Consider the following 17,076-nt stretch of genomic DNA (forward strand, 5'->3'; position numbering starts at 1 on the left):
TGTAAGTAATTTACTTACATAATGTAATTGGGCAGAGTGTTTACTGGTAATTACATACTTTAGTATCGAATAAGTATACTTAAGTATGTAATTAGTATACTTAAGTAAAGTAAACCAGGGAAAAGAGGACCATGATCCAGGATGAAGTCCGAAACCTTGAGGAAGAAGGAAGAAGAGCTAAATCCATCCAGCTCGCAACTCAAGGTGCCTGAACAAGGTGGAACCTTCTCAAAAGAACCATCATCATGTGGTCCCTAGAGGAAAAGATGATCAGGACCAGGATGGTGGAACTAACAGTCCCGTGGGAGGAGAACTGTGAGGAGGCGGCAGAGAGAAAGAAAACGAAGTACCAACAAATTGTCCCGGACTGCCGGGACAAGGGGTGGACAACATGGCTGATGACAGTGGAAGTTGGGTTGTCGAGGATTCCCAGCTCAATCAGCGTGGAATCTGATGACAAAGGTTGGGCTGAGAGGCCACTTGAGGAAAACAGCCGTTCGTAGGTTGGGAGAAGCGGCAGAGAGAGCCTCCTGTTGGCTCTGGCGTAAAAGAGAGGACACTAGCTGGAAGCCTGGAGGAGGGGGGCAGTGACTTGGCCAAGCACTGCTGACCCGCCAACTGGAGAGTGTTGTGGTTAAGGGTTGAAACACTCTAAGAAGGTTGGGGACCACCTGACGACCCCTCCTCCAGGTCAAGGCTTCATCCATTATAAATGGATTGATAAAAGCATCTTTGATGTATTACAAAACTGAAATATGACACAATGTAGTTCTCAGTTGAGTTATCGGTACTAAAAGAGTCTGTCTATTTGTATGGCGAATCTCTGATGAAGCACCAAAGCTGTAGTTCTTGATTCCATTCAAGTTAAGCTGATTGACAAATGACAAAGTTTAGCGAAGCTAAGCACACACCGATGTCTCCTCAATGTGATGTTCAAAGAATCTCCAATGCACAGCGCAGTAAGCTCAGATTGTATTCATGTGACTGATTACTGAGAATACTCTTCGAATGGAAACAGAATTATCTAACTATTATAGAGCTATAGAATAAATATACTAAACCAATGGAATAAAAGGTTATCCATGGGTGTTCATCTGGGGGGATGCAATGTGTCACTTCGCAGTCCTTTAATAAATGTGCAGAGGTCTCTGATGTTAGTGTATTTGATGTAAACGTGTCACTCTTCCGTGGGAGGAAGCAGCGTGGACAAGAGGTCTGCTTAAGGGGAGTTTGATCCTAACGTGATCGATGTGACGGTGTATGAATATAGTTGTGACAGGAAAGGCCTCTGCTTACATTAATCATCTAAATGCTAACAGGCCAAGTCAAGCCATTTTGGCGTGGCTGAGACAAAGGGCAGGAATGGAGCATGAAGTCTAGTGATGTAAAATAGTATGTGAAATCTAGTGATGTAAAATAGTATGTGAAATCTAGTGATGTAAAATAGTATGTGAAATCAAGTGAAGTAAAATAGTATGTGAAATCTAGTGTTCTGGGAAGAAAAGAGCTGCATTCTCCAGCTCCTAACTGACAAGGGAGATAGGATGACGTGAACAGGAACTGACATTTACCACCCCCTTTCTTTCTTTCTTTCTTTCTTTCTTTCTCTCCACTGCAGGAAGTATCCCATGATGCTTCTGGAGCGAGGGATGCCCGTGCTCCTAGCCGGATTGTTGCTGTTGGCGAGCGTGAGCCCCAGGAGGTCACGCCGTTTGGGTGGTTTCGGGCCTAAGTGTGTGCCTATGCGCGTGCCTATGCGTGTGCCTGCGCGAGTGCCCTGTGTGCCCGTGCGTGTGCCCGTTCCTGTGCCCGTGCGTGTCCCTGTGCGTGTCCCTGTGCGTGTGCCCGTGCGTGTGCCCGTGCGTGTGCCCGGTTCTGTGCCCGTGCATGTGCCCGTTAGTGTGCCCGTGCGTGTGCCCGTTCCTGTGCCCGTGCGCGTGCCCGTGCATGTGCCCGTGCGTGTGCCCGTTCCTGTGCATGTGCCTTTGCGTATATCAATGCGTGACGTCAACAATGGCGCTGACTCCAGAGTGTCCCAGAGCTGCACCATGCTGCTGATGTACTTCCTGCTCGGACACTGGGCACTGTGATGACTGATGAGTGTGAGTGAGTGTGAGTGAGTGTGTGTGTGTGTGTGTGTGTGTGTGTGTGTGTGAGTGTGTGAGTGTGAGTGTGAGTGTGTGTGTGTGTGTGTGTGTGTGTGTGCGTGTGTGAGTGTGTGTTTTACGGACGAGTGGCAATAGGGATGGGTGATGAAAGGGTGAAAGATGCATGAAGTAATTGTGATGAATGATTTGTGTCGTCCTTCTCACTCACATGCTAGATAATGAGTGATAATGACGGATGATGCTGGATGACTAAATGAATGAAGGTGAATGAGTGTAGAGTGTTGACAGCAAAGATTCTCTGATTCTTGAAGTGCCCTTGTTTGATAAATATAAAGTTCCTAGATTTCTTCCCCTAATAGTCGTTCTGTAAATATTTCTGTGTCAAACCGGACTTCATGCATTTCAGGGATTTTCATTTTGTTTACATGAGATTTATTTTGCTTTTGAAATGTCTATTCTGCTGTAACATTGCAGTATACATTACTAGTGAAGTGAATTGTATCTGTTGCATTCAGCTCGTTGGCTAGTGTGAATAGAATATTGTTACTTTTTATTTTTGTTTTGGTATGGTGCAGAGGTTTTGTTTACTTTTTCTTATCTGTGTCCCACTCCAAGCTAGAATCTGAGCGTTTGAAAGTTTTTCTTCTAATTTGTGAAAGCCATCACTGACCCTCTACTGGACCCCCTGCAGTTTGCTTACAGAACCAACTGGTCTGTAGACGATGCAGTTAACATAGCCCTTCACTTCATCCTCCAGCACCTGGACTCATCAGGAACCTACGCCAGGATCCTGTTTGTGGACTTCACGTCTGCATTCAACACAATCATTCCGGCTCTGCTTCAGGACAAGCTCTCCCAGCTGAGTGTGCCTGACCCCACCTGCAGGTGGATCACAGACTTTCTGTCTGACAGGAGGCAACACGTGAGGCTGGGGAAGCATGTCTCTGACTCCCGGACCATAAGCACCGGTTCCCCTCAGGGCTGCGTTCTTTCCCCTCTACTCTTAACCCTGTATACCAACAGCTGCACATCCAGTCACCAGTCCGTCAAACTCCTTAAGTTCGCGGACGACACCACCCTCATTGGGCTCATCTCTGGTGGGGATGAGTCCGCTTACAGGTGGGAGATTGACCATCTGGTGACCTGGTGTGGTCAGAACAACCTGGAGCTAAATGCTCTGAAAACAGTGGAGATGGTTGTAGACTTTAGAAGGAACCCAGCCCCACCCACCCCCATCACCCTGAGAGATTCCCTAGTCGACACTGCGGAGTCCTTCCGCTTCCTGGGCACCATCATCTCCCAGGACCTCAAGTGGGAGCTGAACATCAGCTCCCTCCCCAAAAGAGCTGAACAGAGGATGTACTTCCTGCGGCAGCTGAAGAAGTTCAACCTGCCAAAGACAATGATGGTGCACTTCTACACCTGCATCATCGAGTCCATCCTCACCTCCTCCATCACCATCTGGTACGCTGCTGCCAATGCCAAAGACAAAGGCAGACTGCAGCGTATCATCCGTTCTGCTGAGAAGGTGATTGGCTGCAATCTGCCATCTCTACAGGACCTGTTCGCCTCTAGGATCCTGAGGCGGGCTGGTAAGATTGTGGCAGATCCCTCCCACCCGGGTCACAAACTCTTCGAGGTCCTTCCCTCTGGCAAGAGACTGCGGTCCATCAAGACCAAAACCTCACGCAACAAATCCAGCTTCTTCCCGGCTGCAGTTGGCCTTATTAACAAGGCCCGGGACCCCCACCTGACTTGGACTCTTATCCCGCCCCCACACCTCTAGTCTGTGTTACATTAACACACATTACATTGCACATTCACTTTTGCACTCCTGCCCTGCATTTTGCATTTTACCTTCTACTTTACTTTTTTATATACATTTTTTATATATTTGTATCCATATATACTGTGTTTTATCTGAAGTACTTCTCTTATGTGTAGTACTTAGTGTGTTTTTATGTTTTATGTTATGTGTAGTACCTAGTGGCTCAGGTGCTTGCACTGCTACCTCACAGCAAGAAGGTCATGGGTTCGATTCCCGCATGGGGCGCTGTTGGCTCTGGGGGACAGGTCCAGGATGGGAAAAAGCAGAGAATAAATTCACCGCGACCTCAGGTCTGCGTGTATGTTTTATGTTCACTGTATGCACCTTTACACCAGCGCAAATTCCAGGTAGGTGTAAACCTACTTGGCAATAAATACAATTTTGATTCTGATTGAGTTCAAAACAGTGCTGCTCTGACACCCCGGCTTTGCATCATATGAAATAAACACAGTTATAAAATGTTGTGTGTTTTGTGTCAATGTGTAATGAAACCATCAGACAAATGAGCCAATAGCCTACAGTGATCTTTCTCAGCTGGCACCTGACCTCTGAGTTGTGACGCCTCGAACTGGTCCAGCATTAGACCAGCAGCGGCAGCACTTAGAATAATGCAGAGTTCTGTTAGACCAGCATCGGCAGCACTTAGAATAATGCAGAGTTCTGTTAGACCAGCATCGGCAGCACTTAGAATAATGCAGAGTTCTGGTAGACCAGTTTAGCTGGTGTTACAGAGAAGATGTGAACATATGTTTACTGCCTGGAACCAATAGGACTGTGTTTGAGAGGGATAAAGACACAGCAGCTAAACCTATGCTTTGTGTGTTTATGTGTGTGTGTGTGCCAATTAGCTTGTACTGAAACAGCTTAACTGTGTCAGTGGTCTCTTACAGCTATTACTGAAACAGCGTTTGCCACAACTGTGTCAGTGGGCTCTTCCAGTTCGTTCTACACTGTTACTGTCGTCATGGATGATGTGTGCTTGAGAGGCTTTGAAATGTGGTGCTTCAATCATTTCAGAGTGTGAGAGTGTATATGTGTGTGTGTGTGTGTGTGTGTGTGTGTGTGTGTGTGTGAGTGTGTGTTTATGTGTGTGTGTTTATGTGTGTGTTAGTGGAGAGGGGGGCGTGGTGTTACAGAGATGATGTGAACAAATGTTTACCGCCTGGAACCAATAGGAGTGTGTTTGAGAGGGATAAAGACACAGCAGCCAAACCTATGCTGTGTGTGTGTGTGTGTGTGTGTGTGTGTGCGTGTGTGTGTGTGTGTATCCGTAGTACAGTCAGAGTCAGTGTGATCCAGTTCAGACCTGTATGAGCAGTGTGAGAGAGCAGAGAGAGTGAAACTCACTGATTACATTCTGATCATCATCATTTACAGGTAAGACGTTCTCTCTCTTATGAAATGATTTTTACTGCCTTTTGTAAGTAATTTACTTACTTATGTAATGTAATTTGGCACAGAGTTTTAGCGGTAATTACATACTTAAGTATGGAATAAGTATACTTAAGTATGTAATATGACACAAAGCAGTTCTCAGTTCAGTTCTCAGTACTGAAAGAGTCTGTCGTTTGTATGGCGAATCTCTGATGAAGTAGTCTGTAGTTCTTGATTCAATTCAAGTTAGCTGACTGACAAATGACAAAGTTTAGCAGAGCTTAGCACACAACAATGTCTCCTCAATGTGATGTTCAAGGAATCTCTAATGCACAGCGCAGTAAGCTCAGATCGTATTCAGGTGACTGATTACTGAGAATACTCTTTGAATCCTAATAGAATTCCGTAACTTTTATAGGGCTATAGAATAAATATACTAAACCAATGGAATAAAAGGTTATCCACAGGTGTTCATCTGGGGGGATGCTATGTGTCACTTCGCAGTCCTTTATTGAATGTGCGGAGGTCTCTGATGTTAGTGTATTTGATGTACTGTATACTGTATTCACACACACATCTAACAGCTTATTGAGGGGCATATTCACACACGTTTAACAGCTTACGGAGTATTTTTACGTTCAGGCCACTTGATGGGACATCTTTGTAACTGACATTTACCACCTCCTTTCTTTCTTCCCCCCCCCCAGGAAGTATCTCATGATGCATCTGGAGCGAAGGATGCCTGTGCTCCTGGCCGGCTTGTTGCTGTTGGCGACTGTGAGCCCTGCTTGGGCACGCCGTGGGGGTGGTGTCGGGGGCTTTGGGGGCAGACCTCCGAGCTCAGGCTCCAGCGTGGGCAAGATGGCTGGAGCGGTTGCCGTGGGGGCAGTAGGGGGCGCTGTCCTCGGCTCCGTGCTCAGTTCTGGACACGGCCAAGGATACGGTTGCTCTGGATACGGTCACTCTGGATACGGTCAATCTGGATACAGAGGCGGCTTCCGGAACAACACGAGCAGCTCTGACTCCAGAGTGTCCCAGGGCTGCACCATGCTGCTGGGGTCAGCGATGTCCTTCCTGCTCGGACACTGGGCACTGTGATGACTGATGAGTGTCTGTGAGTGTGAGTGTGTGAGTGTGTGTTTTACGGACAAGTGGCAATAGGGATGGGTGATGAAAGGTTGAAAGATGCATGATGTAATTGTGATGAATGATTTGTGTAATATCAGACAAAAATGTAATTCTGTATCCAGTACAGTTTACAATTACAGTAAAAAAAAGAGCAAAGAAAAATCAACTGAAAATACAGTACAGATAGAGTTATTTCATTTGAACCTGATGTCTTTTCTGGATGCGTGCCAGTGTTGGCTGTTTAAAGAACTGGAACTTATGACACAATGATCACAACCTGTAACTCATGTGCCAACTCCCTAAACCAATTCTGCTGAACTAATAAACACATTTCCTGTGTTCTCTATTTTGCACACTTCATCAATGCCAAATCTCCTGGTGTTCAGACAGAACACACTGCCATTCAAATGGCAAAACTTCCATTTCCAAGGCCATTTCAAAGCTTTAGGCTCATATAAGGGCCACATGTGAGCTCCTGGTTTGTAGAACAATGGATGGCAAATTTTTTTTACATTTAGTCATTTTAGCAGACGCTTTTATCCAAAGCGACTTACATATGTGCGACTTACAATGTATACACATTTTACATTTTACATTTACACTGATGGCACACTGCACATCAGGAGCAATTAGGGTTCAGTGTCTTGCTCAAGGACGCTTCGACAGGGAATCGAACTAGCAACCTTCTGATTACTAAACGACTTCTCTACCTCCTGTACCACTGTCGCCCCCATTGTCGTAACATTGAAGTGAGAGGTGATCAGAGAGGCAGAGGAGTGAGAGTAAGAGGAGGACGAGGAAGAGCAAGAAGGAGAGCCATTATCTCTGATGAGATTCGGGCCACTGTGGTCGACCATGTTGACCACCAGGGTTTGACCATGCAGGAGGCTGGCCAGAGGGTTCAGCCAAACATAAGACGCTTCTCAGTTGCATCCATTCTCCGGACATTTAGAAGAGGTAAGTAAGAAATACTACTATGACAGAAAAACACTAGTTTGAATGCCTTATCAGGAGCATAATATTCTTGTATTTAGAGTAATGTCTAACTTGCGTTATGATTCAGTTCCATATATTAAAGTAGCCCAGTATGTATCAACGTCTGTATCAACGTCTGTATTTAGTCAACAACTGACTGTCAAATCAAATAAAGAAAGGGGCTCCATCTGTGGTTATTGAAACCACTTGTTTCAGCTCCATTCCCCTCTTTGTTAACACATCCTTTATGGCCAGGTAGATGTCCTCTCCTCTTGTACTGGTCTGAAGGGGTGTAACACCTAGCAAGTCTTCACAGAACTCTTTCTTCTCCTTGTTGAAGAACCTTACAAAACTAGCAGCTGAGCATTGTCACACACATCACTGGACTGGTGCCATGTCAATGTTCCAAAAGCCCAGTATTCCGAAAACTCGGTATTCCGAAAATATGCTAATTTGTCCAGATACCAGTTATGGTAGCCCTATATCGCGACAATACAAAACTCATTAGTCCGGCAGCCCGCTGTTTCGAAACTGTGAGTGTAACAGAGTTGAAATGAACCTAACTTTAGATTAAGTGAATTCAAACCAAATTTGTATTTCACATACCATTGTGATCCAATGTTTTTTTGATGTTCTGTGTGAAACCTGGAAATGTCCCAAATACTATACTGCATTCACTAAGGTTCAATATGAGGCTGCGCGACTGCTTGTTTATTTTCTTTCACTTTAACGCATTTGGGCGTTTGCGCTACCTGTACCTTAGAGCTAGTCTATCCCTGTTGGAGACGTACGTAAGTTTGCAGTAAAGATTTTATGGATTAATTGTTTCTATTGTGAATGCAGGCAATAAAAGCCACTGTGAAGAACCCCTGGTCCGATTCTCTGTCACTGATTCACACGAGAGTGAGGGTCGTTACATGAGCACAGCAACGTGAACCACTATAGCCCACATGCACTTCCCAATGAATTGATTACACAATCATAAACATATAAATGCATTTATTTTACAACCATGAACTTTAATTCAGAACATTATTATACACACATGGCATTTAAATCGCGATGATAAAAAAAACTTTATGATAGCCAACTTTCAGAGCAAAAAACCTGCATCATTCTCAATAACCTAGGTTAATAATAATAATATTAATATTAATATTAATAATAACATACCTATGTCAAACAAGTCAAACAAAGCTGTGGACCAAGAACTGAACTGCTGCCAAATATTCCGGCAGGCTGCGGACCCCTTGATTGTAATTGCGTTTGAGACGCGCAATTCTCCTCTCCAGGCGCCTCCACGTTCTCTTCTGTGGAGGGCGCGGCTCCCCTCTATCAGCTGATGCTTGTTACCAACAGGACACACACAATACTATCCAAAATAGCATTCCATTGAAGAAATCAGGCCTATGATGTGCATTGCGCATGCATGCTTGGTCAGTGCTTGACAAGAGCTGCGTAATGTCCTGAGACAATCTGCCGGTGATTTCCTTCGCACGAGTGGTACCCTATATTCAAAACCAGTAGTAGTTAACAAATAGTTGTATGCGTGATAGCCAGGTGAGCGTCTCCGCTCTGCTGGGCAAACTAAATGCTGTGTGTGTTTTGTGGCACTTAAAATATTTCTAAATTATGCCAGAGGGTGCAATGCCCGTGGGAACAATGACCATATAATAGTCTGTCCATTGTTGATTAAAAGTTCTGTTTTCGCTGTTTACTTTTCTCTTTTTAGAGCACGCCATGTGAAATTACTTTTCTCTCTCAATTATTTCTCCGACTACTGTCTTGTCTTGTCTCTCCATTAAGTGTTAGCTAGCACATCCTGGGTTAAAATGTCAGTTTTCTTGGTGGCTGATGATGCTGACATAGGTATTTGCAAAACTCTTCTTTTTGTTTCTCTCAAGTAAGGTTTCAGCTACCGCACTCATGCAGTCCTTGACAACCCCTCCGTCAGTAAATGTGTTTATTTTTATGTTGACCCAAGCAAACTCTAAGGGAACATTCGTTGGCACGTTGTTGGGCAGTGGATAAATGTGTTAGGAGGACTCTGGTGGATTGATCATATTGGGCCCTTATTTTCTGTGCCCTCAGTTCGGATTTGAGTGCGTATGTTTGCTCGAAAGATTTGTGCTTCGTCTCGTATTGGCGCTTCACATTGCCGCTTTTAATAATCGCGCAACATATGAGACATACTGGTTTTGATCTGCCCGTGGGAAGAATGACCATATAATAGTCTGTCCATTGTAAAAGCTGAAGCTCTTTTTTCGCTGTTTACTTTTCTCGTTTTAGAGCACGCCATGTGAAATTACTTTACTCTCTCAAATATTTCTCCGACTACTGTCTTGTCTCGTCTCTCCACTGAGTGTTTATCTCACACACTGACTTGAGTCCCAATGCTTATCAGATTGCACAGATTTGATTGATTGGCCTAGGTTTTATTAGGTTTCAGTTCTTTGCATTGAATGAGCTTTAAAATCAGAGCGAGAGACACACACAAGAGTCTTATGTCATCCTCTGTGTATGTTTGTTTGTGTGTGTGTGTATGTGTGTGTGTGTGTGTGTGTGTGTGTGTTAGTGGAGGGGGGTGGTGGTGGTGGTGTTACAGAGATTATGTAAAAAAAAATGTTTACCGCCTGGAACCAATAGGAGTGTGTTTGAGAGGGATAAAGACACAGCAGCTAAACCTATGCTGTGTGCGTGTGTGTATATCTGTAGTACAGTCAGAGTCAGTGTGATCCAGATCAGACCTTTATGAGCAGTGTGAGAGAGCAGAGAGAGTTAAACTCACTAACTACATTCTGATCATCGTCATTTACAGGTAAGCCATTCGCTCTCTTATGAAAGTAATTTATTTGCTTGTGTAATGTAATTCGGCACAGTGTTTACCAGTAATTACATACTTGTACGTATGTATGTAAGTATGTTATAAGTATACTTAAGTATGTAATATGTATACTGAAGTATGTAATATGACACAATGTAGTTCTCAGTACTGAAAGAGTCTGTCGTTTCTATGGCGAATCTCTGATGAAGCGCCAAAGCTGTAGTTCTTGATTCAATTCAAGTTAGTTGATTGTAGGTAGAGTAGGCAAAGACTTGGTGAAGCCCACCTCGAAGAGATCCATTTAGTCCAAATGACAAAGTTTAGCAAAGCTTGGCACACAACGATGTCTCCACAATGTGATGTTCAAGGAATCTCCAACGCACAGCGCTGTAAGCTCAGATCGTATAGAGGTGACTGATTACTGAGAATACTCTTCGAATCGTAACGGAATTATGTAACTACTATAGGGCTATAGAACAAATATAACAATGGATATTGTTGAATACTTTAATACTTCCTCCACAACTGGTTATACGTGTGTTTGTAGTCTAAATGTGTCCAGAGCTCAGAGAAACCTCTTGATTGATCATAAACAGACCTTTAATATTGCACTACAATAGGCAGAGTGGAAAAGCACATCTTCTTTCCCCTAAGGGGAAGCCCTGTTTTGGGGGGCTGAACCAGGACTGTTTCTGAGCCTGATCAATGGGGATCGAGTCCAGTGCTGTTTTTATGAATGAGCTCAAACGTTTACTGCGAGTGAAGTAGAGAGGATTAGGCCGGCCACCGAGGACGCAGGTGATAATTGGACTGGAACTGAAAGAACATCCAGATTAAAAAGCCCTAATGCTGTCTGGTGAAGCCTGGGAGACTCTAGAAGCTGTCAAGGGCAGACTCTACGACTGTCTGACTGTCTGTGCTGCAGATGCCATGAAGGACACAGACCTCATGTTCTGATGTTCTGTCGAGGCTATGAGACACATACCTCATGTCCTGTCGAGGCTATGAAGGACACATACCTCATGTTCTGTCGAGGCCATGAAGGACACAGACCTCATGTTCTGTGTTCTGTCGAGGCTATGAGACACAGACCTCATGTTCAGACCCTTCAGTTGTTGTTGAACTGGTGGTTTTAACTGGTTTGACTTAGACAAGGTAACCATTCAGTCTTAAGCAACAAGCACCGGTATGACCTAGTTCCTACTGTGCCATCAAACTCTAGCCCCTCTAGTTCCTACTGTGCCATCAAACTCTAGCCCCTCTAGTTCCTACTGTGCCATCAAACTCTAGCCCCTGTTGTTTCTCTGTGGAACTGACATTTACCACCCCCTTTCTTTCTTTTTCTCTCTCCACCAGGAAGTATCCCATGATGCATCTGGAGCGAGGAATGCCCGTGCTCCTGGCCGGCTTGTTGCTGTTGGCGATTGTGAGCCCTGCGTTGGCACGCCGTGGGGGTGGTTTCGGGCGTTCTGGGGGGGGCATGAGGTCTGGCGGGGGCTGGGGGGGCGGCGGCGGCGGCTTTGGGAGCAGACCTCAGAGCTCAGGCTCCAGCGTGGGAAAGATGGCTGGAGCGGCTGCCGCAGGAGCAGTAGGGGGCGCTGTGCTCGGCTCCGTGCTCAGGCCTGGTTACTCTGGATACGGAGGCGGCTACGGAGGTGGCTACGGAGGCGGCTACAGAGGCAGCTACGGAGGCGGCTACGGCAGCAATGGAGGTGGGGGTTACCGGCCGTCGAGCACCGGGGGATACGTGGACGGAGTGTTCCGGAACGAGACGGATATGGAATACTACACGAGCAGCGTAGACTCCAGAGTGTCCCAGAGCTGCACCATGCTGCTGGGGTCAGCGATGTCCTTCCTGCTCGCACACTGGGCACTGTGATGACTGATGAGTGTGTGTGAGTGTGTGTGTGTGTGTGTGTGTGTGTGAGAGTGTGTCTGTTTGAGTGTGAGTGTGAGTGTGTGAGTGTGAGTGTGAGTGTGAGTGTGAGTGTGTGTGTGTGTGTGTGTGTGTGTGTGAGTGTGTGTGTGTGTGTGTGAGTGTGTGAGTGTGTGTGTGTGTGAGTGTGTGTGTGTGTGTGTGAGTGTGAGTGTGTGTGTGTGTGTGTGAGTGTGTGAGTGTGTGTGTATGTGTGTGTGTGTGTGTGTGTGTGTGTGAGTGTGTGTGTGTGTGAGTGTGTGTGTGTGTGTGTGAGTGTGTGAGTGTGTGTTTTACGGATGAGTGGCGAGAGGGATGGGTGATGAACGGGTGAAAGATGTAAAGGATGAATGATTTGTGTCGTCCTTCTCACTCACATGCTAGAAAATGAGTGATAATGACAGATGATTCTGGATGACTGAATGAATGAATGAATGAATGAAAGAATGAGTGTGAATGAGTGTAGAGTGTTGACAGCAAAGGTTCTCTGCCCTTGTTTGATAAACATTAAGATCCTCAACTTCTTTTCCTCCTCTAATTTCTGTGTCAAACCGGACTTCATATATTTCAGGGATTTTCATTGTTTGTTTACATGAGATTGATTTTGCTTTTGAAATGTCTATTCTGCTGGAACATTGCAGTATACATTACTAGCAGAGTTAATCGTATCTGTGGCATACAGCTTCTTGGCTAGTGTGAATAGAATATTGTTATTTGCATTACTGCTTGAACTTTATTTTTGTTTTGGTATGGTGCAGAGGTTTTGTTTACCTTTTCTTATCTGTGTCCCGCTCCAAGCTACAATCTGAGTGTTGGAACGTTTTTTCTTCTAATTTGAGTTCAAAACAGTGCTCTGACACCACGGCTTTGCATTATATGAAATAAACACAGTTATAAAATGTTGTGTGTTTTGTGTTAATGCTAATGCTGTATGCCTTGAAACCATCAGACAAAGGAGCCAATAACCTACAGTGATCTTTCTCAGGTGGCAGCTGACCTCTGAGTTGTGACGCCAGCATTAGACCAGCATCGGCAGCACTTAGAATAATGCAGAGTTCTGTTAGACCAGCATCGGCAGCACTTAGAATAATGCAGAGTTCTGGTAGACCAGCATCAGCAGCACTTAGAATAGTGCAGAGTTCTGTTAGACCAGCATCGGCAGCACTTAGAATAATGCAGAGTTCTGTTAGACCAGCATTGGCAGCACTTAGAATAGTGTTGTAGAGTTATTTTAGCCCAGTTAAGCACTAGACGGGTTAAACCACTTTAGCGCTAATCCAGTGAGAGGTTAAAGATGAGCGGTGATGTCATCCGCGGCCTGATTGGTCGAGATGCTTGCCGATAACAGGCTTGCCTCTGGTCCTCTTATAATTATGCATTACGTCATATTATGTAGCATGAACAGCTGATGCTATCTCTGCAGACAAGCTACTTTTCAACAGATCTATTTGTGGGTGAAAGTAATGTGTGTATTTTTAGAGCTTTAAGAAGATCTCACATATATATATATATATATATATATATATATTGTATAGCTTGAGTATATATATATATGTGTGTGTGTGTGTAGCCTATTGGCAGGTCAAGCAGTGGACAACCAGCTGAGTGATAAATTGAGGGGTAGGTAAATTCTAAAGAAGGGAAAATGTCACCTGAGGAGATGAATGTTTCCCCAGAGCCTAGTTTTCTATGTTGTGTAATGCACACCCTAATTGCCACTTGACTGACAGCTTATTGTTTAAAAAATCTCTCTCTCTCTCTCAAACACACACACACACACACACACACACACACACACACACACACACACACACACACACACACACACACACACACACACACACAGATCTGCTGGCTTATGTCCTCTCCACGTCCAATTTCCTGTTGTCTGATCACAACGATGCATTTCTCTACTTAATCTCCATGGCGATGTCATTATCAAAGAGGTGGGCTGGGTCCCTCTCTGAAGTATCACACACACACACACACACACACACACACACACACACACACACACACACACACACACACACACACACACACACACACACACACACACACACACACACACACACACACACACACACACACACACACACACACATTGTGATGAAATGTGTAGAGCTATGGACCCCATGTACTATAGATGATCACTTATAAACTATGGAGACGAATGATTCTTCCATTATATGAAAAATAACCTGTATCACTGAAAAGCAACTTTTAAGGAATGAGAAAGGAGAGAACATTGATTTCTTTATTTGAGCCTTGGAAAACACATCAATATTACAGTTCTGATGGAATGAACACACTCGCACACACACACACACACACACACACACACTCCATCAGAACTGTAGTATTTATGTGGGGGTAGGGGCAGACTTCTGATAGGAACCCAGCAATTAGGGTAGCCTCATCCAGGACCCCAGGACATGCAAAAACAAAAGGACATTTTAAGGCTGGCTGGCTGATAGCTAAGCTACATTATAACGGCCATTTTATCATCAGTGTGTGCCGGTCTTGTCTGCACCAGAACCAAGCGACTGGGCCAGACACCACTTGGTGGTTTACATCTGAAGGTTAGTTTTAATATTTCTGTTGACATGTGTTAGCAACCATGAGTGATGGGACCTTGTTTTATTGTGTGTGTGTGCACGTGTACGTGTATGTGCGCGCACACACCTTTTCACCACCTCACCCCTCACACACAAACACAGCTCAGAGATCAACGCCGCTGCCACAGAGACATCAGCAGGAACTTAGACAATGACGCCTCAAAACAGCGACATTCTCCACGGCAGGCAAACGGACAGTGTGAGGTGTGTGGCCCCGCAGGACCTTGGTTTGAGGCGACAAACTCACAGGATAATCGTGTTCGTTTAGCAGAGTTTATATTCAGTCTTAAATCAAATGTTTGCACATAATAAATAAATAAAAAATACAGATTTTTGAATACACAAAATGCTTAAATAGGTTATCATTTTATATCAGTTATTGGTAAAAAAAAAACACACAAGGAGTCTGACACCCCAGGGAAATGCTTTTAATTCGGGTTTTTTTTCTTCTGTTTCTGCTTTGACAAGGCGGCTGCCCCCTGCACAGTGCGTGAGTCTACGTGCCGGAGGACCACAGTGTTTCACTACACAGTAATGCGACTTATGTCTGTCTAACACAGGGCTAGGAGGTGCCCTCTATACAGACCACATTACGTCACCTACATGAGGAATGAGGCATCTGATAGAGGACCAGTCTGTGTACCCTACAGAGAGAGCGAGCTGTGTTTCTATCTGACCAGGGACATGTTTATGATAGAGGACCAGTCTATGTACCCTACAGAGAGAGCAAGCTGTGTTTCTATCTGACCAGGGACATGTTTATGATAGAGGACCAGTCTATGTCCCCTACAGAGAGAGCGAGCTGTGTTTCTATCTGACCAGGGACATGTTTATGATAGAGGACCAGTCTATGTCCCCGACAGAGAGAGCGAGCTGTGTTTCTATCTGTGTTTCTATCTGGCCAGGGACATGTTTCTGATAGAGGACCAGTCTGTGTCCCCTACAGAGAGAGTGAGCTGTGTTTCTATCTGGCCAGGGACATGTTTCTGATAGAGGATCAGTCTATGTCCCCGACAGAGAGAGCGAGCTGTGTTTCTATCTGGCCAGAGACATGTTTCTGATAGAGGACCATGGGCTGAGTCATAACATCGCAAACTAGCCTGAGCCTATGGAGATGAGTAGCGCTGCTACACTGACCTGGCAGCCCAAAATCAAGGTCAGATCAGCTCCAGATCAGCACCAAATCAGGGTCAGATCAGGGCCACATCAGAGCCACATCAGGGTCAGATCAGGGCCACATCAGAGCCACATCAGGGCCAGATCAGGGTCAGATCAGAGCCACATTAGGGTCAGATCAGAGCCACACATGTTTTGGAGTCAGCTGCTGTGTGGATATAGCTGTTACACTGGGAAGTACATATGGATATGTGGATATATGGTGGACAGCAGGCAATGGTACACACATTTGGCGAAGAGAGAAGAATGTTTCTGTGAGAGTCTGCGTGCGTGCACACACGCTTGTGTGTATGTGTGTGTGTGTGTGTGTGTGTGTTTGTAAGTGTGTGTGTGTGTGTGTATGTGTGTGTGCGTGTGCATCTGAACCTTGAACACAGAAAGTGGCATACACTGTAAACATTAACAGAAGAAGGTAAGTAGCTGAGCAATAATGAAAAGATATGAAGTTTTCTATGAAGTCTGTTTACTTCGGTCTAGAGGACTGTGGAGTATATGAAAGCAAAGAGGATATTTTGGCATGCACACAGATGTAGTTCCCTATGACAGAAAGAACAGAAGAACAGCAGATACTTAAATATGAGTGGGAATAATCTATCTTCACTTCCCTGTATTCACTGTCTCATTTTATTTATTTATTTATTTTTTATTCGTTTGTTTCTTCCTTGCAGTGTTGCGTTAAAAGCAGCAGACCTCTCCTCTTCTCTTTTTCACCCAAAAGTCACTTCATTTTTCTTCACTCTTTTCTCACACCCACCACGTCATCACTCCCCCCCCCCCCCCCCCCCCCCCTGTCTTTTTATCAGTCTTTTCTTCCTCCTTCGTTCCATCCATAGCTTCTCTCTGAGTGTAATGGCGTCAGATGAGTCCTGTCCTGATGTTAGGGGTTTTCCTACTCCATGGATGGGCTAAATCAGACAGCGGGACAGATGGACTCTGACCATCCCATCCTTCTGAAGATCAGCTCTCCAAAGAGGGTAAATCAGAGAAGCAGAAAAAAGGCACAATGAAAGAGCATTGAGATGAGGCTTAAGAGAGTGTGTGTGTGTGTGTGTGTGTCAGAAACCTGTGTATGTTTGTGTGTGTGTGTGTGTGTGTAAGAATATGTGGGTGTGTGTGTGAGTGTGTGTGGA

General features: G+C 44.9%; 1 protein-coding gene across 1 annotated transcript; it reads left to right on the forward strand.

The window, feature by feature from the left end:
* The first annotated feature begins 11,606 nt into the window (after positions 1–11,606).
* Positions 11,607–12,116, forward strand: prnpa (prion protein a). The gene has a single exon (XM_031569865.1). The coding sequence runs from the start codon at positions 11,607–11,609 to the stop codon at positions 12,114–12,116; it is 510 nt and encodes a 169-aa protein (XP_031425725.1).
* The last annotated feature ends 4,960 nt before the right edge of the window (positions 12,117–17,076 follow it).

Source organism: Clupea harengus, chromosome 7 (genome assembly GCF_900700415.2).
Source record: "Clupea harengus chromosome 7, Ch_v2.0.2, whole genome shotgun sequence".
Taxonomy (NCBI): domain Eukaryota; kingdom Metazoa; phylum Chordata; class Actinopteri; order Clupeiformes; family Clupeidae; genus Clupea; species Clupea harengus.